Here is a 27344-nt window from a genome sequence, read left to right on the forward strand (position 1 = left end):
CACCACACCCCCCACACACACACCCCACCCCCCACACACACACAGCACCCACCACACACACACCACACCCATCACAATCCCACCACACACACACACACAAACACCCATCACACACACACACACACAAACACCCATCACACACACACACACACAAACACCCATCACACACACACACACACAAACACCCATCACACACACACACACACAAACACCCATCACACACACACACACACAAACACCCATCACACACACACACACACAAACACCCATCACACACACACACACACAAACACCCATCACACACACACACACACAAACACCCATCACACACACACACACACACACACCCACACACATCACACACCAACCACACACCACACACCACACACACCCACCACACACACATCCATCACACACACACCCATCACACACCACACACACACCCATCACACACCACACACATCCACTACACACATACACACACGGTCGCGCTACGCGCTCCCTGACATGTCTCACAGAGCAGCATAACAGGCATAACTTCGAACCGCCGCCATTTTGAATCAGGTTTGAATGTGAAAATTTCAAGTAGCCTATGTCACCTGGAGTACTTTTCTTAACAACCACAAAAAATTTCATCGAAATCGGTCGAGCGGTTTTCTCGTGAAAAGAGGACAAAAACGGGTGTATTAGGCTATTTTCTTCACGTTTTTGAACCGCCGCCATTTTGAATCAGGATGGAATGTGAAAATTTCAAGTAGTCTATGTCACCCGGAGTACTTTTCTTAACAACCACAAAAAATTTCTTCAAAATCGGTCGAGCCGTTTTCTCGTGAAAAGAGGACAACCAAAGGTCTATTTAGCGTAACAGACAGGCATACACACATACAGACAGACAGACAGACAGACAGACAGAAATTTTTCTAATGTGATTTTTGGAATCGTGGATGCATAAGGAGTAAGAATAACTAAAAATTTCACGATTCTAAGCAATGTACAGACAAATCTACAATTTTATTTATATAGATTTATCTACTTGATAACATGAGAACCTATCGAACCTAAAGGTGGCGTTCCGATCCTAGCTGCCTGGTCGTACCATTGTCTTATTCATGATGAATTGATGATACACTGAGAAAAAAAATGGTGACAGGGTACCACAAGTTTAGGGTGGAAGAACTCTATTATTGGGTTATTTCTCCTGATTTAGGCTGTTGGAATGCATAATTATAGTGTCGAGCTTCCCGATATAGAGTTAGAGTGCCGGAACCCAGTCACCAGATTGGGCTGCCGGCATCCTAGTTTTTTACTTTCTTTTCTCAATGAAAGACTATCAAAGAGTATTAAATCGTGTTTTATTCTTTTCTCCCTAGACTCACTTAGTAAAGAGTTTTTGAACGATGTCTTATCTAAGAATATGGTTTGACAAAAGTTAGGTACAAGTACCTATGTATTTATTCAAGCTAATCTCTTACCAATTTCCACCACCTTTCTCTGTAGCAAACACTCGTACTTTTCAATTTACTGTTGCTGATTTATTGAGCGTGTTTGGGGGTTGTGACACCTGTCGTTCACTAATCTCCTCAATAGTTTACATGGGTTCCAGGCTTCCAGGGAATGTTGATCGAAATCGATTGAAAGTCGACGACTTAACGAGTGTGGACAAACCTGAACAGAACAAAAGCTAGCCTTAACAAAACCTAGCGTGTGATGGCTATGATCCCTGTGGACGAACCTGAACAAAACCTAGCGTGTGACCGCTATGGTCCCTGTGGACGAACCTTAACAAAACCTAGCGTGTGACCGCTATGGTCCGTGTACTTGTCGTGAGTCGTGATGTAACAAATTGTTACTAACAATCAAGATAGTCCAGATACTAGTACAATGTCACGTCAAATATGGCAGTCGCCTTTTCTATGCAATCATACTTACTGTTATGGCATTAATACCAATTCGCAAACACACATAAGTATGGGACTCCGCGATATAGCCAGGTACATAATACCTGAATGGCCATCATAATGGACATGGGACTCACAGTATATAAGAACTCCACCACAGGGCCGTATTAAGGGGAGGGGCTATTTAGCCCGGGCCTCGGCCTTTTATTTTGCTCCTAGATGTAGTAATATACGAAAAGTCTATATAGTCAAAAATTTGGTTCACCCCGTCCCCTACTTTTCGGATTCTTGGGCTCCCCCCATCCCTCACTGAAATTCTGGATACAGGCCTGTTCCTCTTCTTTTATTGCACTTTTTCCCTACTTTATTTGGGGTCACCGTCACCCTCTTTTTTTCTACTCTTTCATATCCTATCTAACCTCTCCTCTCTTCTCGATCCCAAGCATCAGCAAAGGAGAAAAATTCTCTCCTAAGACTTCTTCAACCTTATCTCTCCACCTCAGCTTTGGCCTTCCTCTCTTTCTTACTGGCCTGCTCCACCAGATTCGTAATAACTGAATGGCCATCAACGGCCAAACATGACTTTATATGCACCGATTATCTCATAGATTCATTAGCCGCCTGTGTGGCGGCCAATTTTTGGTCGAAAATATTCTATCTCAAAATACTCCTCATGTAATAAGGGATCGTTTAAAATGTTCAAAAATTGAACTTTTTTTTTTAATTTGTCTAAGTCCGGAGTCTGAGCCGCCTTCGGCGGCCGATTTTTGGTGGGAAAATTTTCTATCTTAAAATACTCCCCGTGTAATAAGGAATCATAATTATAAAGTATCAAAAAAATTGGATTTTTTTCCAATTCGAAGCAACATTGACTTTGGTTGATATCTGGATGAGTGAGTGTCCGATTTTTACCAAGTTCTTACTGTCGCGTCCTTGGACTATACCGGTATATCATACCAAATTTCATCGCTCTTGGACAAACCGTTCTTGAGATATTTTGTATACGACATTTACCCACTGAAGAAACATTGACTTTGGTTGATATCTGGATGAGTGACTGTCCGATTTTTACTAAATTGTTACAGTCGCGTCCTTGGACCATAACGGGATAGCATACGAAATTTCATAGCTCTACGACAAACTGTTCTTGAGATATTTTGTATACGACATTTTCCCATTTAAACTTGTAGTACATAAAAAAATAATAATAAATAGGTAATTATTATTACATTAAATAGAACAGTTGCGCTTACTTGGGTGATGTTTCAAAGTCATAGAGCAGGAAAAATGAGGACCAACGGAATTTTTCTTTTCTCCTACGAGATAAATCGATTTAAAAAATACCGGTAAATCGTGAACTTTGACGTCAGTGCATACGCTCCCGTACACGATGACGTCACATCAAATGTCCCGAGCAAAGCTCCCTCGCAGGCAACACATTAATGTGTTTCCCCCTTATCCCCTTGAGTATTGGTATCTATTATCATTTTGATTAGGTAATTACCTAGCTATCTACCTCTTAATTACCCACCTTTTTTTTTATTTTTGGGAAAAAATCAAACCGCGGTGGTTTTTTATTTCCTTCTGCTTTGTGTTCGTAGGTTTCGTACGGGGTCAAAGACGCTTTGCAGAAAGTCCTAACCAATGTGTTTAACTTCAAGTCTTAACATCCTAAGCTTGGCACGCCTGTGTGTTACCTATCTTCTACTTCACCCTGTCTGATGGAAGGATACAAAATACAATTTGTGTTTTCTCCACTCTCTTTTTGTCCTGATTTGAAAATTTTGTGTTTTTTCTTTTCGTCAAGCATGTCTCCCCTTTCTTTTATTCAGGGCTCTTTTTTTTACAACGGTACCTGTGTAATAAACAACTCTTTGTTGTATTTAAATTCATAATGAACACAGTCACAGAGAGGCGCGGTTATTGCCTTGGGTAATTTCTGCAATGAAACCTCCACTTTTCGCACCTTGTTCACCCTACCTGAAGAGAACTGAAAAGTCTCTTTACCCGGCAGTCTAAACAAGGTCTCGTAAAGATAAAAAAAATAAATAAATAAATAAATAAATAAATAGGTACCTTGGATGGCCGGCCGTCTTTAGCAGGTTTTGTATAACTTGTGCCAGCGCTTGTCAAATTGGTTATCTGGGGGTCAGTTAAGCACCTGTCGCCTGAGAAAGTTGAGATAGTGAGATGCTTTTCATAATTAGATACTTAATTACCTATCATAGATTAAAAACTCAAGAGGGGTTTGTAAAGCAAGCTGGTATTTGAATCACTGTCGATCTTTCCAGGGTGTTGAAATAAAAATTAAAGGTAGAAGGTAGCGTTAGCAATATTCTCTTAGATCTCTTATAAAAATTATCAAGAACAATGAAATTACAGTTGAATTTTCCTCAACACATGAGATTCTGAAAAGGTAAGTGTACCTACCTATATACTTTTTATGTACTTAATCTTTGCATGGATATATTATTGTTTGACCCAAATTTAGTAAATTTCATGTATTACCCCACCAGTATTACCTTTCCTTCAAAGGAAGATCATTTTCAAGATGAATATGTACATTTCAGGAATCGAGGACCTCATATTAGAGTTTATTTGTGCTGGATATATCTAAGCTACTAATATTCACAATGTCAGCACTCAATCATCGTCTCTGATACATAAGTATGTACGCACCATGTTCCAATCATCGTCTCTGATACAGAAGTAATACTGGTCCAGTATGTATGCACCATGTTCCAATCATCGTCTCTGATAAAGGAGTAATACTGGTCCAGTATGTATGCACCATGTTCCAATCATCGCCTATGTTCCAATTATCGTCTCTGATACACAAGTATGTACGCTCCATGTTCAGCCTCAGCACTCTCCACCGTCTGAGCGTCCACAGGACTCACTACTGTATCATCATACAGATACCATCTCCCCGTGCCTTCCCTACGACAATATGCCGTGTAGTGGCCATACAGGGCTGTTTTACCAATATGATTGGATACCGCGCATAAATCATACGTGTAGCGCGATTCAACTCTCCGCCCTGAAGCGGAGATGTAATATTCCATATCCAGACCTTCCCGCGGGAACTTGATGGGGCTCGTGACTTTCTGCGTGAAGTTAGAAGAGAATCGCTTGAACCAAAGGATAAGCACGGGCGGGAGACGCTGTATCTCGTACAGCTTCACCAGATCACTTTGCTTCTTACAATACTGACATGTGTTGTGTAGGGTTTCACCGTTGAAGAACTTGTTTAAACATTCATACAGGGTGCCCCCACCGGGCGGTACCGGTAGGGAGAGCTCCCAGAATATTTCATACACTGTACTGGTACGTTTACAGTTGGAACAGCGCACACTGGATCGGAGTTGACATTCATACAGGGTGCCCCCACCAGGCGGTACCGGTAGGGAGAGCTCCCAGAATATTTCATACACTGTACTGGTACGTTTACAGTTGGAACAGCGCACACTGGATCGGAGTTGACCGACGAAAATATCAGAGAACACACTCGCTTCCGTAGTTTGAAATTTTTCCCAATAGTGCAGCGCCCGGAAACTGCCGACCTGTTTGGAGCTCGTGTTGCTGTAAGCTGTGAATAAAGCGGGTAGAGTTATTAATCTCTCTGACACATGATATTAGGAAAGTATTAATCTTTTCTAAATGATAAATCAGAAGAAAAAAATATCCCTATGATGTAAGCCGTTTGTATTTAAAGGTACGTGTCGAAATAAGGTCTGTACGCGTTGTGTACCTAAGCCTTACAATAATCATAATAAAAATTATCTTACTCGACCCATTATATTGATCCGGTACAACCTTGGCCTCTTCGTTCAAGGCCGCCAACAAATACAGAAGAAACTCTTGAGCATCTTGCTGTTGATTGCCATCGAATTTCTTCGTGTACGATCGTAAAGCGAGGAGAATAGCTTTCGTGTTCAACACGAGATTTCCCGAAGACCACATCATTTTCATAAAGTTCACGAGAGCGTCGACCAATTGACCTTGAATTGGGAAATGGGAAAGTTCGGTCTTAACACATCGGATAATGCGATTGGATTTGATTATTAAGATGGGACTTTCATCCAAAATGAACCGGATTATTAAATCTAAGGCCAGCCACTCCTGATAGTGTGTGTGCTCCTCAGATATCAGGTAGACCTGGCAGACGGACCTTTTCAGCCGTGCACGTCAGGTCTAACGGATAGTTTGTGTGCTCATCAGGTGCCAGGTATACCTGATCAGGTGTTCCTACATGATAGTGAGGGGCTGGCCAAGACCGATCCTCGATTTAAAGTTACGTTTTTCCAAAAAGTTAACCTTCTTACAACTCAATACAGCTTGACTTACCTTGACTTTTGCTGTCCGGATGTATGGGGATATCCTCATTCAGTAAAACATTTCTGAAAGCTGGCGTGTTGCTCAGGCACTGGAGTACGGAATTTATATAGCACGTATTGCCCGCATTAGCGATACCGTTCAGTCCCGGGGACATGTCAGACCCTTTCCCTTGACTTGCCACTCGATATTCCAAAGGAAACAGTCGCGACCAAGAGAACATAACTTTCTACATTACTGTGTTTTGAATTCAGAAAGCAGAAAGTCACATTATTATATCCTTAACATTCATATACATGGGTATTACCCGTTCATTTGTTGATCAATCAATGAATCAATCAACATTCGTTTCTCACTTGGGAACAATTTTAAAAGGGGGCACACCAATTCTGTTCGAGTAGCGCGCCTGCCATTTAAAGGCTAGGTCGCAGATTCCATTCCAGCTCGGGGCGAACGGGTTCGTTCTCGGAACGGCTGGCTTTTTGCTATCCTGTCCTCCGTTTGTCTTGGATTTCGGGACTATAAGACCTCAGATGTTAAACAATACATATAGTTCCCTTTATAAACCTCTTAAAAAAAGAGTTATTAAATAATTTTAGGTTAAAGTTCTGCCCAGGCAATACAAATTGGCCTGACCATTTCTGCCACAAGAAGAGCAAATATGCCTCTGAGCATGATGAGGCATTTCAATTTAATTTACTTAAACGGCAACAGACTAACAATCTATAGTAACAAAATCTTCTTGCAAAATTTCTAGTAGATAATATTTAGTGATCTATGTACCCTAACTCCTACTTATTACGACTAACAATTTTTCTTGCTGATATCCACTAGGAATTAAAGCATACAATCGGAATTCTATACAATTTTAATAAAGAATAAATCGTGGATGGCGCGGACATATTATGCATACCGGTTATATAATGTTTACAACAAAATTATACTATGTAAATACAGTTTTTTGTTAAATATTTCTCACAATAAGTAAATACAGACACTTTGGTGATTTCGACCAACCTTATTACGTGTTAAACTAGTAGGTTACCAAAATGTACACATTAAACCCAATCTAGGGGCAAAGACTTAAGATGTTAGTCCCCTCTTAAAATAAATGCTTTAAAAAACCCAATCTGACCTTCATGTTAGTGTCTGAATTTACCAATACTTCCCCTATCCCTCTGAATTTACTTAAATGTTGTGTGGTTCTGACTTTACCAACAGCATTGTCGCGGTCATAGAATCTCCCGGACTAGAAGATGAAAGTTGTCTAGTTGTCTCGACGCAATCTCCTCACTCACCCGGACTAGATTTCCAACACTCGCTGGCTCTTGTGTTCATAATCTTTGTCCTCATCTCCTATTTCCTCGACACTTTCGTCTTCCCCTCTATCCTGTGTATTCTCATGTTGATCTCTTGTGTTTTGTGATCTTTCTACGCCTTTTCTCTCTGCTCAGCTTTGTGTTCCACCTATGTGAGACCTAACGGAGTCTATTTCCATATTTATGTACATAGCTACAGACGGATCTAGCTCACGTATTTTGGGTACGCGAAGATTAAAAAAAAAAAAAAAAAAAAAAAAAAAAAAAAAATACGATTCTATACACAGATTTTAAGAGAAAAGAACATTTTGTCTTTACGTCACAAACACTTTTATCTTTTCCAAAGAAAAAATTCAATCACAAATGCGTTACATTTGGCATACCAATATTTAGGTCACTAAATATTTAGTACCCTACGCACCTTCGTTTGTGACAAGAAAACCCAAACATCCGTCCAAGTTTAAAAAGAAAAACATACTTTAACACATATCCTAACGCTTTACTAATGCTTTTTAATTTAGATTTCTCTAATCTATGTGATGTCAACCCATGTCCTGTGATAGTTATGCTTTCGCGATTAACAAAATTATCTTTCGCTTCGTCTTGTAATTTCGTAACATTGAATCTCTCGACAGCCCAGTCTATATTCAGCAATTCATTTATTTTTTTCTAGTCTCCTACTTACTATTAATATGGGTAAAAGAACAACGTCTTCACCTGACCAGTAACTTTGGAAACTGTAAGACGTTGTTAAGACGTAGTGAAGACGTTGTTCTTTTACCCATATTAATATGTTGCTACTTGACAGATTGACTCTCCTAGAGAAGTATACTCCTACTTATTGTTCACCGAAAAAGTAGTTCAGGAATTTGTCTTTAACCTCAAGTTTAGCTTCTGGTAATCAAAGGCAAAGTGCTTCACCCCCCTTGTCTACACCACTCAACCTATGATAACCTATAATCAACCTGTAATATTGTAATAAAATTATGTCCACCTAATGCCAAGTTATTGTATGTTCACTTCACGCTGATTCCGCTTTTATTGCTTCCCCCGTCTTAGTATAAAAAAAACTAACCTCCCTAACCCCTAACAATGTTGCCAAACCTCTCCCCTGACGCCCATGTCTCCCTCCTATTTATCTCCAGAGCTGCGGACAAGAGGAAACGCACCTCTTCAGAAAGACAGAGGACCTCTTCAGAGAGGCAAAGAACCTCTTCAACATCGGAAGCACAAGGACCGGGAGCCTCGCAAGAACAGCAGAAAGTTAGCAGGTCCACCTCATCTCCTCAGTAAGTAAAATATATCTTTCGCCAGCATAGTTTGACTACATGGATTCTTTGGTCTTGTTGGTCCTGGATTTTCTTCAATGCCAGCCATTAAGAGGAGCATGAGGAGCAGACAGGCTGGAGAAAAGTAGCGGTTACTTTGGTTGGTAGCGCGTCTGCCTTGTAAGCGCTAGGCCGCGTGTTCGATTCCCACCCGAGGCGGATTATATCCTGAACGGATAATGTTCGTTCTCGGAACGGCTGACTTTCTCCTATCCTGTCTTACTTCTCTCTTCGATTTCGGGACGATAAGACAAGATCGGAAGATTCGAAAGTCCATTTCAAATAGAGATGCGTAAAGTGTGAGCGAGTTATAATAAAGAACTACTCTTTCCAGTGGACTTCTAAGTCAACGAGTCTAATCTCAACTCTATGTACCTACCTATAGGGAGTTGAAGAGTGAGTTACATATTTTATAGGGAGGGAGGTGAGCGAGTAGTAATATAACTAGCAAATAGAATAGAATAGTTGCGCTTACTTGGGTGATGTTTCAAGGTCATAGAGCAGGAAAAATGAGGACCAACGGAACTCAGAACAAATAGTAAAAGCTGAGACTAACATGTAGAAAAAACTAGGGAAAAATGTCGTATTTTTACACACAATGATTTAATTTGTTCCTGTTACAGAATGGTGGCCGGGCCCTCTCAAAACGACCACTCAACTGCTGAACCAGATCACTCTGGCAACCCTGCTCAAAGTAAACCTCCTCGCAGAAAACGCAATCGAAACCGTAATAGACAATAGTAGAACGTGGCAACACAGGTGACAAAATTTGGACAAGCCTGTTCTTGAAGAACCTTTCAAGAAGAGATTACGGGTCAAGTTATCAAAAGAGTATGGGATTCCTTGATGGGGATTGAACTTGCTCCTAAAATATTTATATTAGTACACGAAAGCCTAAAGCATTTTGCTGAAATAACATGCCTTTATCAAACCAAAGGTCCATATAATGGACGGTTTTCCATTTTTGAACACAATTTCCGTGTTTTTAAGATAGGAATGGTATCACGGTGGTGGATTGACAGTATAAAACTCTCTGGATGCCCAGATATAATCTGAGATCCTCCAATAATAACCGTGTAGGGACCAGGTGTTTCCTTTGTTTCTGTAAATTGTATCATACCTTGTACAAAATATACATTTTATTTTCTGTATTAACAGCCATGACTTTTCCATTTATGTTATAGAAATATGTAGATTGTTATAGATTTGAGAAGATTAAAACAGGTTATTAAAATTTCTAAAGAAACAAAACAAAAAGACCATAGGTAATGTATTCTTCAAAAAGAATGAAATTGATTTCATTAATGAAATACGCATATAAATTATCTTGTAAAATCACATAAAGCCTAAATAACTTGGTTATTGGCATTATCTTTATAGCACCTCAGAAATACGAACTTAAGTAGGTAATGAAAAAAAAAAAAAAAAGAAAAAAATACACATTCAAACAAAAAACATTAAAGCCATTATTCTCGATCCATCAAATTAAAACACGAGGGTAGACAATTTAAAATGCTTCTCTAAAAATGCTTAATGAGCATTATTCGCCTGAAAAAAGGTTTGATCGATAAAATTGTACCCTTAGAACCTCATTCCTTTTAAATATTGACGCGGTTTCACACATTCATGAATTCAATTTTATGGATTCCCTTTACTGTCCAATTTATTCGTTTTCTATGTAAAGAGATAGTAAAGAAAATGGTACTTTGAAGTACTTACATTCAACATGGAAGAGCAGATCTTATGTGACAATAAAATAATAAGTCTGGACGGTTTTTGACATGGAGTTAACTAATCAGTATTGCATTGATATGGAGACATTAAAGTGATAGTGAGAGATAATAATAGGAGACCTTAGAATTAGAACTCAATGTTGAACGGATAATCCTTGTGGTCTTTCACCCTGGAATGAGACAAAAATGGGATATAAAAAGTTGTTATGGTTAGTTTTCCGCTCAGGAAAATAAGACCGATTTTCCTAACTCATCTATAGGCAAGGATGACTGTGTAGAAGTAACGGTAAAGTGGTCCTAACGTAGCGTAGCGTACTTAGGCGTTTTTTTTTTATATCACACGTTTAGATGAAAATGCCAAAAAAACCTTCTAACCCTGTTTCATGTTATAATATAGGCCGGGTGGCGCGACGCTTCGAACTCTAAACAATCACACCCCTTCCGAGAAGCTTGATATACATTTATTTCTAATTCAAACCTCGTAGAACTCGTGATTCTAGTAAATTTATTGCGCCAACAACTAGGGTCTAAAAGAGTCTCTTACCATTCCAACAGCAGGAAGCGGTGGTTCCTATTGAACGAGTCAATCGTTTGGATATCTTCTGGTGCAAGTTCAAAGTCGAATATCTGAGCGTTTTCTTCAATGCGTGATGGCGTGACGGACTTGGGAATGCAAATGTTGCCTTGTTGAACCTACAAATAAATAAGATATATGATAGGACTCACAAAGTCTTAGTGGTTGGGTGGAAGAGCTCGTACAGGCGCACCATGATGCCTCTTAAAAGTCATTAAAAAAAAATGTATTATTTGTATTTGTAGTGAAACAGAGAGTCTTTTCACAACTTCTATGGATATCACAGTATTACTAAGGTGCCTATCTGTTTACTAATCTTTCCCATTTAACATGAATCTGTTAACGCTGATAAGTTGTTTACAAATGTCGGGACATTGACCATTTGGCCATTTTCCTATCTTGCTTCCCAATATTTTTCTACAGTGGAACTGCTGACATCACTGGTAAGTAATATGTCAACAAAATGACAAATTGTAATGAAGGGGAGGGAGGGAAAGAGGGAGAAAAAGGAGACCCAGCTTACCTGATATTTGATTAGGATTTGAGCACTTGTCTTGTTATACTTGGCAGCAATTTCTTTGATCTTAGGGTCATCAAGTAGACTCGGGTCTCCTGGTTTGGCCCAAGGTCTATCTGGTGATCCCAGGGGACTGTAAGCTGTGATGAGGATCTGGCGCTCTTCGCACCATTGCTTCAACTTGTGCTGGGTCAGGTAAGGGTGACATTCAACCTGGGAAAAGAAATTACTATGGTGAACTTTTTTTGTTACCCCTTTTTTCATCCCTTCCTTCAAGGTGTTTTCACTGTGTAACTGCTAAGGTTTTTGGTGATGGGGATTAAAGCACTTGACAACACTATACTTACCCACCTACTCAGTTAAGCTCAACCAGTGTGAATAGGGTTGGGAACAGCCAGTAGCTCATGATTGCCCTGATGGTCACCCATGTGGATACAAACCATGTGTAACATTGCTTAACCTCTGATTTTATTAGGTATTCCTATTTTTTAGGAAGAAAGAAAAAAAAATGGATACCTGCAGAAAAAAATCAGATATAAACTTTCAAAGAAAACCCAGTTACCTGATTCACAACTGGTTTGATAGTTCCTTTGTCCAGAATATCCTGGATCTGCTTGCTATTGAAGTTACTCACTCCAATACTCTTCACTAACCCATCAGCTACAAGCTTCTCCATTTCAAGCCAGGTATCAACGTAGTTTGCATCAGAGTAGAGGGTCTTTCCATTAGCATCAGCAGGGAACAGAGTATCTCCTTCCTGTGAAATAAAAAACATTTTTATCTTCATCATCTTTTTTCTTTTTCCTCAGAACAGACAGCCTAAGCTACAGCCAAATGGTCAGCTGAACAAGTTGGACCATTATACTAATAGTTTATTAGAGCACCTCTTTATTGATATAATTTTGTTTATAACAGAGCAGAGAGGTAGGGATGCTCACCAGTACAATGACAGCTTGAGCAGCCTAAAGCTGTATTCATACTTAGTCAATCAACTATGTGTGGACTCAATCTAAAAGCCATTTCCCTAGTTACTGCACATGGGAAATCATTACTTACCTTGTAAGCTTGTGGCCAGTGGATCAAATAGAGATCTAGATAGTCCAATTTGAGATTTTGCAGGGCCTAAAAGCCATTTCCCTAGTTACAGCACATGGGAAATCATTACTTACCTTGTAAGCTTGTGGCCAGTGGATCAAATAGAGATCTAGATAGTCCAATTTGAGATTTTGCAGGGTTTTTTGAAGTGCAGGTTTCACGAGATCAGGACGGTGAAATGTGTTCCAGAGCTGAAATTTCCAATGATTTTCTCCATTAAATAATTTGTGAGTAAAAATTTGTAGAAGATTTTTCAAGCCTCTCAAGCATTTTTTTTTTTTTTTTTTTTTTTTTTTTTTTTTTTTTTTACAGGTTCTTCACCTCCAAGCATTTTTTTTTTTTTTTTTTTTTTTTTTTTTTTTATGTTCTGACAGGTTCTTCAATGAAGTACAAAAGTGTTAAAAAAGCAGGTAAAAAAAAAACTCATTGCAAGAGTTCAACCTAGAGTAATATCAGATAGTTTTCCCTAGCAATTAGTGTTACACCTTACCTTGCTAGTAATATAGAGGTCTTCTCTCTTGACAACATTATCCTTGAGTTTCTGAGCAATGGCATCACCCACTTCATCTTCGTTCTCATAGACATGAGCACAGTCAATATGCCGATAGCCGATATCAATGGCATAGCCTACCGCCTGTTTCACCTCTCCTTTCTTGGACTGAAAACAAGATGGATGAATATTTTTTAGTCCTGTGTATTGCCCACTTGAATAGGTGGGTAACCTACCTACTGCAAAATTAGCCATCAATTTTATTCTGCATTATGAGAACTGTGGAATACAATAGAAGAAAGCTTCCCACAAGACAGCCAAGACAAAAGAGGTTTTCAATGTCCAAATTTCATTATATTCTGTTCTACATATCATTGAACCTCTCATTGACCGAACGAAGGGAAGGTCTACATTTTAACTTGACCATTTTGCATTTGCTTTAGATGTTTGCACAATATTTGTTTATTTGTTTGAATGTATGTTCCGCTATAACTTGCAATTGCCTGGTCCGATTTTGATGAAATTTGGTACAAATCTTCCTTGAATCAAGACACGTCAATCCTAGGGGCCCCAAAGTTGAACGGGGCCCTCGTTACGATCTTTCAAAACATTACAATCCCCCAATACAGTTGCTATGCATATCAATACATATTCATATGCATGGGAAGTCAAGTAGGTAAACCCCCGATGACCTATTGTTCTGTTTCAAAGGTTCAAACTCAACCATTCTTTAATTTTCTTCTTTAGAGTGATTGACAGGTTTTAAAATAGTGTTTCGTAGACATGAGCACAGTCAATATGCCGATAGCCGATATCAATGGCATAGCCCACCGCCTGTTTCACCTCTCCTTTCTTGGACTGAAAACAAGATGGATGAATATTTTTTAGTCCTGTGTATTGCCCACTTGAATAGGTGGGTACCCTACCTACTGCAAAAATATCCATCAATTATCACCTTTTTTTTAATATAGGTACCTACATAAGACATGTAGATAGTTTTATTTCTCTTTTGATACATAATTATGTATTACGTAGGGATACCCATTCATAAGTAGGATTACCCAGAAGACATTTTTTCAAAGCAGGACATTTTTATAAATTGTAAATTTGTCCAAAATTCAAATAGGTACCAAGTTAAACAACAATTGTTGATATAAAAGGATGTTATTGTTAAAGTCTCAGCTTAGGTAAAAGAATCTGAGTGAGGTCTACAGTTCACAGAACCTATACATAGCTCAGTACATATTCTAGATTCTATTTATCCAAGTGGCTGCCTACACAAGGAAAAGACTTACCTTCCAGGTACCCAATCCAAAAATGGGAAACTTTAACCCATTGTTGAATGTAACAAATGGAAAGTTGATGGCCATTTTTGTAGCTTGCATAGGTTGGAAACTATTGGTGAAAATAAAGCTTGTCAGAGCCCAACTCAGAATCACTGGAACTGAACAAAAGAGTGCCGGTTACCGGTAGAACGAGAATGGAGATAAGAAATTATGGAAATTACTAGAATGGAACTTGTCTTGTTCTGCTGAGTTGGAATTTGTATTTGCAGTCGTGCTTGCCGTTTACTGCCTTGATTCTCTTGACTGCTATTTGTTACTGTATAATGAATGTAATGGTTTTTACTTACCTATCTCCTATGGAATGATAAGGTTGATAAGAATAAGAAAGAGAGGAAGTTGATAACTGATAAAACTGAAAACTGATAAAAGATAAGAAAACGAAAAAGGAATAAGGATAATCTGAAGAAAAAAAAAACCACCGGTAGGGGAGGGGATTAGGGGGAATGGGATCAATGGGAAGGGGTGACATGGGTGGTTGAGGGGGAAAGGGGAAATCAAAAATTCAAGATGGCCGCTCTCAAGGAGGTAAAAGAGAAGGGGACAGTGTACAAAACGTTATCGCTCATCGTGTAAACGGAGCTTATTTGAAAGAAAATTGAAGCGCGAAATTTTAAATTTAAAGTTTCAAATTTTGAAATCCAAAAAAAAAAAAAAACGATTTTTTAGATTTTTAGTGAGTTAAGTAATAAGTAGTTGACATTTCAATTTTTTGGGGTATTTAATTTACCTATTTACTTAAGGTTTAAGCACTTCATCCTATCTTTCTCCTCTATCAGTAAGTAAAAATTATATTTATCTACACTCTACAATCTCACGGTTAAGATTTTTGTTATAGTGGTGTGTCCATGATGGCTAGGGAAGCACCACTTCCCTTCCTCTCTGCTTTTGTTCTCTCCCCCTCTCTCCTTAAGTCCCTTCTTACCACTTACTGCATATAGTAAGATTAGTAAATGATTATTTGATCTGGATTCTTGAGGCCAGCCACTCACTATCAGGTAGACCTGATCAGGTGTATGTACCTGTTGTCAGGACTACCTGATAGTGTGTGTGCTCATCAGGTATCATGTAGACCTGACAGACCTTTTCAGCTGTACCTGTTGGGCCTACCTGATAGTGTGTTTGCTCATCAGGTGTCAAAACCACCTGATACTCAGTGGCTGGCCTAAGACTACCAGCAAATTGCATATGAGTATATAACAGATCAGCATACTGTATGTGGGTTTATACCTACCTTTCCCTTTTGAAAATGTCAAGACTACACTGCCACTAGTGTTAATGTAAAAGACTATAGGTACTCAGAAGATATGCCCAAATGATATCCAAGCATAACATGAGATTGCAGACCAAGATGGTCAAGAGTTCATTCTTTTAAAATGGACAAATATTCCAACTCTAACTGTGGCTTTATTTGAGATATTGAAAAGAAAAATATAAGAAAATATTAAGTACTTGAGTAGTTTAGTTTTAGTGGGGTTAGGTAATTACATCACTAAAAAAAAAAAAAAAAAAAAAAAAAACATTTACCCCTTTTTTTACCTCTTTTTTTCTCCCTCTAAAAAAAAAAAAAAAAAAAAAAAAATGAACACTTACCCATTGTTTCACTTCTTCTTTTCTCCCTTGATTTGTTTCCCACTTTGTCATTTGAATCTCTTTTCTCTACTTATTTCCTAATGAATTTATTCAAACTCATCTTTTATATAGGTATAAATTTGTATAGTACGCTACACTCAGTTCACCTTGGAACTGAATTTACATAACCAGCTTTTCAGCTCTGTTGTTAAAAAGCCTTGTCAGACCAGTGCAGAAGTCTTCAAGTTAATAATGGGCACCAAAAGGATTTAACCATCACAAGAATAAAACTGCATTTTCTAAACTAACAACTGATATTTCTGTAAGTAATAAAATTACTATAATTTTAAATAATGAAAATAATGAAAAAAGAAGGAAAAATAGACCATCAGATCTTTTTTTCATTGTTTTTAGAAGCAATAGAACCACAATCCATGGAGCCGAACTTCAGTGATTGAACAGAAGTTTCCCCCTTTTTAGAACGCCACTGGTGACCACTGATAAACACAAACCACAACAGGTGCGAAATTACATTTAATCACTAGGAGATAAATCACTTTTCGCCATTAAAAACTCAGTGGCAATGTTTATTTTGATTTCTAATGAAAGAAACCTCTTTTTTTCCACAATCCAGTTTGGGTAGGAACACTGAAAACAATAGTTTCCTATATCCGGCTTAATAATACACTTCGTATATTATGGGTCTATAATAAGCAAAGACCGCTCATTATGTCCCATCAGTAGGTAATAATATTGTAAGTAAAAATAGGTATTGAATTTTGTATTGACACATGCACAATACATGAGCCCACTGACTGAATGATATTAATATAGTACAATCGATATAATAGGTATATGTATAATAGCTATATCAAATGACTATAGGTAGTTACTTATGTACTTTGTACCTAGGGATACTTTCATGTACATATATGTATACTGTATCTTGAAGCATAGTTTATTCTTCGCCGAAAGGGAAATGTTTTGCAGCTTCAGATCTGAAATCATAAAAAAATGGGTATACTGTATCTTGAAGCATAGTTTATTCTTCGCCGAAAGGGAAATGTTTTGCAGCTTCAGATCTGAAATCATAAAAAAATGGCGTGATGGGTGATTAACATACAAGTACCTACCTAAGTACTTACCTAGATAATTATCATGTGGTTCTTAAGTATATGGTTAGATTCAATGGTAATCACAGTAGTACTTATAGGTAATTAGCTAATTAGCCACTGTGCAAAATTTTTATCATCATACTTTTGTTTCCCGCCACTACTCACATGAAAGTATGTTCTCAATTGTCTTAGTACATCTCAAAACCTATCCTCAAAGTAAAAAAAAAAAACTTCTTGCCGGGTATTCAACCCGGACCTCCTGCGTGCTAAGCTAGTTTGATAACCAGAATCACCAAGAGGTACGTAGGTTGTCAGACAGACATTTATTTATTATGTTATTAAAAAAATGCAATAAATATCCATATTAAGGAGCGCGGTAGCGCTCCGCCCCGACAAGTCAAGAAAGTTTGACTTACAAGTACGAAGATGGAATATGGTCATTGGTCAATATGCACAACTGCAGCAGTAAAATAAGCATAGTGTTCTCAACCATTCTCCTGAATTCCTAGAGCACATCAAACACGTAGACCACTGATGTACCTATACATAATTATCTTCGATGGTCAACCACAGACTTACCCAGGGACACAACAAGTGCGACCATTTGCATCCAAACCGTCCAAAGTATCCATGTCTTCTTGAGAGAGCTCGAAGTCGAAAATGTCCCTGTTTTCCTCCAGTCGAGATTTGGTGACCGATTTCGGAACGGTAATGTTGCCCAGTTGAATCTGCAAGACAAACACAAACGCATGAGAATCAGGTTGAATGACAGAAAGAAACACATGTCGAAGTTTTCATGTGGAACGTGTGGGATTTTCAAGAAGCCCCGCCAGTGTTGGTATTTTACAGGTGATTTTTCACCATAGCCATAGACCTTACTTATACGAGGTAGACATGTTCTTCATTCTCAACTCATCAGGAAAGTAATGCCTAATACGAAGATACAGATACTTGCCTGGTAGCGTATCAACACTTGAGCTGGAGTCTTATCATAGCGAGACGCTATATCCTTCACGGTCTGGTCTTCCAAAACAAATGGGACTTTGGCTCGGAACGGATTGGTGGGGTTCGATAGAGGACTGTAGGCCGTGATCACAAGATCGTTGTCCCTGCAGAATGCCGCCATTTTTTTCTGCGTCAAGTACGGGTGGACCTCGATCTGGAAAGTCAGTGGCAACTGTTATTATTATCGTTTGCGAGCTATGGGTAAAGGTGGAACGAGGCTTAAGACTTTTGAAAGTTTTCCTCAAAATAAGTCGGCCAGGGTCTGATAACCCCTAACCCTCCTATCTGGTTGACTGGCATAAGTACTTCCCTACTAACTACATCACAGTATGTTCTGTCCCTCGCTAAAAGATCGATCTCTCGCTAAAACCAGAAATAAATATCTTGCCTGGTTGGTAACAGGTTTGATTCGGGCCACACCGAGCAAAGTCTCCAACTGTTTCGTGTTGAAGTTGGACACGCCAATGGATCGCGCCAGTCCTTCATCCACCAGACACTCCATTGTTTTCCACACGTCAACATAATCCACCGAATCGTCGAAATCGAACTTTCCATCTGCCTTGAACGGGACCAGGTCACCGCCTGAGCGAAAGGCGTGCGGCCAATGCATGAGGTAGAGGTTTACGTAGTCCATTTGGAGAAGATCCAGACTCTCTTGGAGACATTTCCGGATGAGATCCGGACTCGAGTAGAACGTAATCCAGAGCTGCAAGGAAGATGGTCTTTGAGATTTTGCTTTTTTAAAATATAAGAGATAAGTTCTGTTTATTACATGGTTTTACTTAACTTGATTTACATTGCATTAATCATTAACGAGACTAAGAGGTCCCTTTACTTCGATAGTAAAAAAAAACGGATTTAAACCGTTCCCACCTGCTTACTTTGCTAGCCCTACTTTTTTTACAATGTTATTAAAGTAAAACTGCAATTTCCAAACCAACTGGTGATGAAGCCTGCTAGACTAGAAGATAACATAAACTTGACGCTCTTACTTTTGTGGTGATGAAAATGTCTTCTCTCGTAATGACACCCTGTGAAATTTTGTCTTGGATGGCTTCTCCTATTTGGCCTTCGTTTTGGTAGTAGTAGGCGCAGTCAAAGTGGCGGTAACCCAGGTCTATAGCATGGCATACTGCTTCGTATACCTCTCTTTCAAGACTCTGGAACATAATGTACATTTCGACAGTAAATATTGGGTTGTAGGACGTACGGAATCTCATTGAGAAATGGGAATGAAATCTCTGTAAAGGGAATGAAGACGAAAATACTATGTTTTGTCTTATTTGAAAGTTACTTACATTCCAAGTCCCTAGTCCAAGCATCGGACATTTCTGTCCGTTGTTGAAAGTTACGAGAGGAATCGACGTCGTAGCCATGACGGAAAAGAACGGATTGATAACTTAATGGATTTCGAATTGATAATTTAGTGGATTTTCTCTCGTTGAAGTTCTGATGCTAGTCTGACAAGCTTTTTAAAGAAAAGATCGTTCTTGACTTGAAGCTTTCAAGTTTTGTTTTTAGTGTAATAAGGGTACATTGGACCGCGCGAAAGCACACCTTCGATGTTTCTCGGATGAGAGTGGAAATTTTACTGAAGCAGTTCGCGGTTTCATAATATTTACATGAACAGAACTCTTCAATCAAGCGAAATGTGGGAAAACTCCATGCAAAATGTGCGACAGCGAAGTATGTCCTGGAAGTCTGAAACAAAACAGTTGAACGATATCATAGCATACGCCAATACTTGTGCGTGCAAAGACAAAGAGGTGATTTTTGGCATTCAGGATTGCCTATTCAGTCTAAACAAAGCTAATAAGGGGAGGTAACGAATTCTCTCCCGTGGACCTTTTTTTGCCCGAGTTCTCTCCCGCAACGAATTCTCTCCATTTTGTGAAAAGGTTCATTACGAATTCTCTCCCCTTTACCTACTTATACCTACTGGTTTAAAAGAACAAATCAGTTGTTGTTTATTTTTTAAAGAAAAAGTGGTTGTTTATTTGTAAAGAAATCACGTAAAAAAATAAAAAAAAAAAAAAACATGCAAGTAAAAAATCAGTGGAAAGGCAAGAATTTCAAGGAAACTTGTGAAACAAACTGTTTTCTTGAAATATATCCGCCTTCAAGTTTCTTCATGAGTGAGCTAACAAACCTTTCTATTGCCAAAATAACCTTTCTCCGCTTTAAATCATGTTTCTGGTTCATTTTTGCTCTGGTCTCAGCTTGAAATCCGAGCAATATATCAATGAGCTTGAAAATATTGAAACACTAGAACTCACTAATTGGGCTCAGGTAGCTATGTCATGCTTGGGAGAGAATACGTAGTTTACAAAACACAGATTTGGAGAGAACTCGTTGTACTCTACCTGAACAAAAATTGGGTCGGGAGAGAACTCGGTGACGTCCCTAATAAGTACTTACACTCTTTTAAGTCTAGGTACCTCTTTAACACTAAGCGCTTTTCCCGCGGACAAAAGTTGGCCGTATGTTCAGGAGCTCCTAATATGCAAATGCTTATCTATAATATAACTACTATTACAGGTACCTCCCAATAATGAAAAGACTATATTAATTTTTTATTGGTTTTATAATACATATTTATAGCCCTGAAAAAAAAAAATAATAATAATAATAATAATAAGTATTTCTTCAACTTGCATGTCAATCGGAGACTATGCTGGTATATCTAGGTAACTCACACAACCCCTGTCAACCTGTCATTTGCATATTATCCTATATCTGTGTGTCATGCAAGTACCTAATGTAAAATGTATCCGTAAAGTAATATGATAAATAAATAGCATCAAAGGCTTTCCTACATTCAGTCACGACTCACACACCTATCTATCATGAACAGTAAAAACAAAACACTTAAGTAAGAACCCAGGTATGTAATTTGAAAGAACCTGCTTGCTTATGTTCCCTTCTATTGTACCTGATGAATAACGCAATAGAAATGCCCAAAGTTACACGTGTATCATAGCTTCATAGCGCATCAATGTAGGGATAATGAAGACCTGTGGATAAAAAAGTCAGATGGAAAAATACCTACCCAAACCCATCTTAAAATAAAATTACTAATGTAATGTGTGGATTGAAAGAATCCCCTTTGATTCAGAACTTTGATTGGTTGATTTTAGACTTCAGAATCTTCAGATTAAAATTAATCAACTACCTTTTCAGTGTGGATTAATTTAAATCACAAAGTGAAGTACTCCCGAGTGAATTTTCAAATAATATTGCCTGAGTTGCCTGTTTTCAGAGGTCTTTTGGGAGGTTTTTATTATAGAGATGCTTGGCAACGCTGTATAATATACGATTAGAGCGCTAAGACAAATGAACGGAATTTTTTCAAACTACTCACATCTAAAAGCCGGCCATTTTCTTACATTGATTTTTTGTTTTCACTTTCTAATTTTTCATTCCAAAAGCCAAAAATATAAATGAAGAAAATTTAAATAGGTATTTAGCTCATCACTACTTACTCCTTTGACATTCATTTAAGCTTTTGAGGCCGAAAGTCAATTCTTAATTTTGTGTTGAACGAACCTCTGGTAAGTGAATCTCATGAATTTTCTCTTGATATACACTTTCTAATTTTTCATTCCAAAAGCCAAAAATATAAATGAAGAAAATTTAAATATTTAGCTCATCACTACTTACTCCTTTGACATTCAATTAAGCTTTTGAGGCCGAAAGTCAATTCTTAATTTTGTGTTGAACGAACCTCTGGTAAGTGAATCTCATGAATTTTCTCTTGATAATACCATCTACCTTACTTATTTTAAACAACTGCATGAACTGAAAAAGTCCAGCTTTTATTTCTTTCTTCTTGTTATATTGGGTAGGTATGTCTACTTTGTTTTGTGTTTTTTACTTAAAGGTGGTTGTGACCTAAAGAAGTGGTATCAGTTAACTTGTAGATAACTATGCTCTCTCTCTCTCTCTCTCTATTTATTTCAGAAAATCATGGCCCAGTACATTTACGTCACAAACAACTTGGAAGAAGATGGCATGGAGATTCCATCAGCTGGAAGTAGTGGAAGTTTTATTGAAGCAGTTCGTGGTTTCATAATATTTACATGAACAGAACTCTTCAATCAAGCGAAATGTGGGAAAACTCCATGCAAAATGTGCGACAGCGAATTATGTCCTGGAAGTCTGAAACAAAACAGTTGAACGATATCATAGCATACGCCAATACTTGTGCGTGCAAAGAGGTGATTTTTGACATTCAGCATTGCCTATTCAGTCTAAACAAAGCTAATAAGTACTTACACTCTTTTAAGTCTAGGTACCTCTTTAACACTAAGCGCTTTTCCCGCGGACAAAAGTTGGTATGTCCTGGAAGTCTGAAACAAAACAGTTGAACGATATCATAGCATACGCCAATACTTGTGCGTGCAAAGACAAAGAGGTGATTTTTGGCATTCAGGATTGCCTATTCAGTCTAAACAAAGCTAATAAGGGGAGGTAACGAATTCTCTCCCGTGGACCTTTTTTTGCCCGAGTTCTCTCCCGCAACGAATTCTCTCCATTTTGTGAAAAGGTTCATTACGAATTCTCTCCCCTTTACCTACTTATACCTACTGGTTTAAAAGAACAAATCAGTTGTTGTTTATTTTTTAAAGAAAAAGTGGTTGTTTATTTGTAAAGAAATCACGTAAAAAAATAAAAAAAAAAAAAAACATGCAAGTAAAAAATCAGTGGAAAGGCAAGAATTTCAAGGAAACTTGTGAAACAAACTGTTTTCTTGAAATAATTTATTTCAGAAAATCATGGCCCAGTACATTTACGTCACAAACAACTTGGAAGAAGATGGCATGGAGATTCCATCAGAAGATGATGGCACCATCCTGCTCAGCACTCTCCAGGCTCAGTATCCATCTGCTATTGGTCTCAAGTATAAAGTGGAGTCAAGATATCGAGCTGTTAAACTTGCCGATGGTCATTTGTATGCACCACTAGATGGCTGGCAGGACAGAGTGTACTATTGTACATTTGATGCTTCTGGTAGTAAGTTATAAAGTAATCTAATGTGAAGTTACTTCTGGTAAATTTTTACTTCCTATTTTTATCCATATGTGCATTTGCTCTACTTATTGTAAATTACTCATAAACTATAGTAAGTAAAGAGCAATAGGCTGTTAATTTGTTTACTTGAATAAAAAGTCTCTTCTCTCTTTACAGACTCATCTGCAACACAAAGTAAAAGGAGCTACCCTGACAATAGTGGGCCTGTACAGAACACTGATCTTGTAGTGCTAGGTATCCCATGGACATTTACTGACAATGACTTGAAAGAGTACTTCGAACAATTTGGCACCTTGGAATTTGCTAATGTAAGTATATGATATGGTAGGGAGATACCTACATGTTTTTCCTTTGTTTTTATCAGTCATGGATGTTTCTCTTATGAATGAATGTCATGCCACTGGTTAATTTATAATTTGTTTTATTATTTCTAGGTCAAGGTTGACAAAAACACTGGACGCTCCAAGGGTTTTGGATTCATTCGCTTTTCAAGTCATGAGTCTGCACTGAAAGCCATGTTGAAAAAGCATAAAATTGGTAACCGAATTTGTGATGTGAGAATACCTGAATCAACCAAGGTGAGATCAGTGTGTGTATTTTATGGGTATCAATTATGTTTTGTTTTGTAGTACATGAAAATATAATAGTGGGGTTTGTTAAGATTCAGAATGACATTATCTTACACTTGTATTTTGCAATCAATGGTTATTGGCATGCTTTCTTTTTATGGATAAAATAAATTTGCCATGCTGAAAGGTTCTAAAACATTCATTCCAATTGATTGTGTGGTGTTAGAATCCCGTTAAAGAGCCAAAGAATACTGTTGCCTACATTGTGATAGTCATGTGTCAAACCTTTGATAATGAAATATTTCATTAATACTACCTACTTACAGGTACTGGCAAAGTGTGGTGGTGATAATGTTTTTTATTTACCATAGATAATGCAATATTTTATGTTTCAGCTCTATCTGTGATATGAATTTTTCTATATTTTTACCACTTCAATTTTATCTGGTGATAGTTGTGATAACTAAAATGTGATATTTATATGTTTTCTACCTTTTTTTAATGGCTTGTGATTCTCAACTTTCCTTGATTACAATTAATTCCCTAATTTTGATTGACCTTTCAATAACTACTGTAAACAAGTTCTTGAAGTTTGTATCTTGGTCACATAATACATTAAATTTTATTTTTGAAGCCAGTCCTATCTTATAGGAATTATATATAAATGATTTTATATTTTTCTCTTAGAGGTCTGGTTGAGAATCACAAATCTCAAAATTGTGATATATTTCCATGTTTTATGTCGACATATTGGATGCTAAAGTGTTGGTTTAAGTTTAACCCAAGAATGATTGAGTCAAGTCTAGTCAAAGGGTATTTGAATAATTGAAGTAATCATAATATTTGAAAAGCCAGAAAAATAAGAAAGTTGATTGTTGGTGTGTCCGAATTTTAAAATGGTGTTTGCTTTTGACATGAATTTTTGGAGGCTCTTGGCTCCAGGCTTTTATTACGTGTTTGTAACATGCAAAATTAATGCAGTGTTATTGTTCTGCATAAGTTATTTGAATGAAACCCTCAAACTCAAACTGAGGCACAAAAATTTAATGACGAGAGGCACGCATCAGACTGAGTAGAAAAAATTGTACCTACTTTGTGAAATAGTTGACGAAATACTGTCACTACTTTAAGATTGTTTAATCTGAGGTGCCTAAACTTATAACGTAAATTGTATGTTTATCTTTTTTATTTGCTTCAATAATGTTCTAGTGACACTTTAACATTATTTTCTACCAAAATAGTAGAAAATGGGTTTAAGTAAAATATTGTGATTTTAGAATTTTGACTTGCATTACTCTTTGGTTTTGTTAATTTTATCATCCATGGTAGAAAATGGGTTTAAGTAAAATATTGTGATTTTAGAATTTTGACTTGCATTACTCTTTGGTTTTGTTAATTTTATCATCCTATATGTGATATGATGTGATATCTGCTAGTTTTAACATTTGATGATATCTTAGTTACTTGTGTTCAATCACGCTTATGGTATGTTTGTTTTTCTTATTTCCATGTGTTTTAATATGACTCCTGGATGATGCTATTGAATGGATTGCTGTATGTTGCTATATGATGAGAATATAGATCGGTACAGAAGAGCCTGTTGCATCCAAAGTGTTTGTCGGCTCTTTGACTCCCGACCTTACGGAATCGGACCTGCGCGAACATTTTGAATACTATGGCGCTGTTGTGGATGTTCTCATTCCGAAACCCTTCCGAGAGTTTGCCTTCGTGACTTTTGAGTTGGACTCTGTCGCCAAGTCTCTGATTGGTCAGCACGTGAACATCAAAGATAAGAAAGTTGTTGTCATGGAGGCGACACCGAAGAAGAAAATGAACGAGCGTCAGGATAACCGAAATAATTTCGATAGAAGAAACGATCGGTCACGAAGCCCAATGTCGAACTCACGTCAATATGGTGGTGGAAACGGTTACTATGACAACCGTCAGCAGCAACAGGGAGGTTATAACAACAAGAGAAGACGTAATGATTACGATGATTGGCATCATGGTAATGGTGGCAACTCTAATAACGCGACCGTTTCACCTGATGTACTGCAAGCTGTGGTGAGCAAGGCAGTATCAGAAGTTCTTAATGTGCAGAAGGCCATAGATGAATCGAAATACTAAATGTTCTAAGCTGACAGTCTAACTAAAGCACTACTTATACTGACCCGATGGACTTTCATTACAAGGGATTAGGATATTACCTGCCAGGTTCCCAGTCCAAGCGCTGGGATTTCTGGCCATAGATCCTTGGAATAGACATTAGATACATTTATTTAATATCTCGTGTGTAAGATTTTTTTATTTGTCTCGAAGGAGCTTGGTTGTGTACGCTGTAATCTTTGACAAATGATGGAAGGATGGACAGAATATCAATTTTTATTCATTGGATACCCATAATTTATCACCTGTCAATGCCACCATATGGCTTTTTACGTCTCCTATTGTGCCCCTTTCTTCTTTGGTAATAGTACATATTGCATTTGAAAAATGCCCATACACAACCATTCGCCTAGCCTAGATCTCATAATCACATTTGCATTAGGTCAGTAAAAGCAATTCATTGTCCATTGGTCCTGTTATCTATGTCAATAGTTGAATGACAAGTGTTTATTGATTTTTAACTACCTACTTATACCTAGGTAGAAATAAAAGTAGAAAAGTAGAAATAAAAGTAGAAATAAAATTAGAAAATATAAAGGTAGGTAGAAATAAAAGTAGAAAAGTAGAAATAAAAGTAGAAAATATATAGGTAGGTAGAAATAAAAGTAGAAAATATATAGGTAGAAATAAAAGTAGAAAAGTACCTAGGTAAGTTCCTATTTTAATTAAATTACCTAGTACCTTTCCGTAAAAAAAAAAAAAAAAAAAAAAAAAACAGATTTTATTCATTAGAAGGTAATCATTTATCAATTCAAGTTCCATCTATCAATTTCCGTACCACCTTCCAAATTCGAAAAAATACCCTCTGACACTTTCGGGTCTATTTTTGCTGACGTGATATTTCAGAATCATTTCTTTTAGAAATTTGTTAAAACTAGCATTAATAAGTAACGCTTCTACTTCCAATGATGATAGTTTTCTTTATCAAAGATGGTAAGTTCATTTCTACGTATCAATGATAGTGGATTTATCATTTACATGTTCCTGATGATCATTTGTATGTATCTAGGTATTTTTGCAGAAATAAATACGCTGATCTAGAAACGTAATTAATATAATTATGTGCATGAATATTTGAATAAATTTGTATGAATAAGGTTTTATTTGTGTGTAATATTTTTTGAAAATAAATGAATATGGCATTTATTTAAGCAAAAAAATTCCCGATCTTTTTTTCTTAACGCTTATTTCACCATCATTTAGTTAAGGAGAAAGGCTTTTTTTAATGTTGCAATGATATAACATCTTCCCGTC

General features: G+C 37.5%; 4 protein-coding genes across 10 annotated transcripts in view; 2 read left to right on the forward strand and 2 right to left on the reverse strand.

Moving 5' to 3' along the window:
• Positions 1-10324, forward strand: part of LOC103524883 (nuclear transcription factor Y subunit beta-like) — a 33161-nt gene extending 22837 nt beyond the window's left edge. The window contains exons 7-8 of the mRNA XM_008489925.3: positions 8698-8841; positions 9504-10324. Coding sequence (XP_008488147.1) covers positions 8698-8841; positions 9504-9621 — 262 coding nt within the window. The 3' untranslated portion in view covers positions 9622-10324. The remainder of the gene's footprint in view (positions 1-8697; positions 8842-9503) is intronic.
• A 70-nt stretch (positions 10325-10394) lies between these two features.
• Positions 10395-16365, reverse strand: LOC103524884 (aldose reductase). Of its 2 annotated transcripts, none has more exons than XM_008489926.3 (8): positions 16226-16365; positions 14585-14733; positions 13290-13457; positions 12874-12990; positions 12267-12461; positions 11711-11917; positions 11158-11306; positions 10395-10783 (listed from the first exon to the last, which is right to left on the reverse strand). In XM_008489926.3, exons 1-8 carry the CDS (start codon positions 16227-16229, stop codon positions 10741-10743), a joined length of 1032 nt encoding a protein of 343 aa, XP_008488148.1. In that variant the 5' UTR covers positions 16230-16365; the 3' UTR covers positions 10395-10740. The 2 variants fall into 2 exon arrangements, with proteins under 2 accessions (XP_008488148.1, XP_017305274.1); XM_017449785.2 differs by lacking the exon at positions 16226-16365 and adding an exon at positions 14923-15071.
• On the forward strand, positions 15388-26445 carry LOC103524885 (TAR DNA-binding protein 43). 4 transcript variants are annotated; one of them, XM_026820177.1, is made up of 6 exons: positions 15388-15410; positions 23094-23337; positions 23512-23663; positions 23790-23933; positions 25506-26034; positions 26174-26445. In XM_026820177.1, exons 2-6 carry the CDS (start codon positions 23100-23102, stop codon positions 26191-26193), a joined length of 1083 nt encoding a protein of 360 aa, XP_026675978.1. In that variant the 5' UTR covers positions 15388-15410; positions 23094-23099; the 3' UTR covers positions 26194-26445. The 4 variants fall into 4 exon arrangements, with proteins under 4 accessions (XP_026675978.1, XP_026675977.1, XP_026675979.1 ...); XM_026820176.1 differs by lacking the exon at positions 15388-15410 and adding an exon at positions 21721-21875 and having other exon boundaries at positions 26174-26443; XM_026820178.1 differs by lacking the exon at positions 15388-15410 and adding an exon at positions 21970-22053 and having other exon boundaries at positions 25506-26026; positions 26166-26445.
• LOC103524897 (aldose reductase-related protein 1-like) lies at positions 16605-21604 on the reverse strand. 3 transcript variants are annotated; one of them, XM_017449780.2, is made up of 6 exons: positions 19623-21604; positions 19317-19484; positions 18713-19030; positions 18275-18478; positions 17899-18047; positions 17230-17286 (listed from the first exon to the last, which is right to left on the reverse strand). In XM_017449780.2, exons 1-6 carry the CDS (start codon positions 19698-19700, stop codon positions 17247-17249), a joined length of 957 nt encoding a protein of 318 aa, XP_017305269.1. In that variant the 5' UTR covers positions 19701-21604; the 3' UTR covers positions 17230-17246. The 3 variants fall into 3 exon arrangements, with proteins under 3 accessions (XP_026675976.1, XP_017305269.1, XP_026675975.1); XM_026820175.1 differs by lacking the exon at positions 17230-17286 and adding an exon at positions 16605-17202 and having other exon boundaries at positions 19317-21604; XM_026820174.1 differs by having other exon boundaries at positions 19317-21604.
• Positions 26446-27344: the final 899 nt, after the last annotated feature.

This window comes from Diaphorina citri, unplaced genomic scaffold (assembly GCF_000475195.1).
Source record: "Diaphorina citri unplaced genomic scaffold, Diaci psyllid genome assembly version 1.1 scaffold124, whole genome shotgun sequence".
NCBI classification, from domain to species: domain Eukaryota; kingdom Metazoa; phylum Arthropoda; class Insecta; order Hemiptera; family Psyllidae; genus Diaphorina; species Diaphorina citri.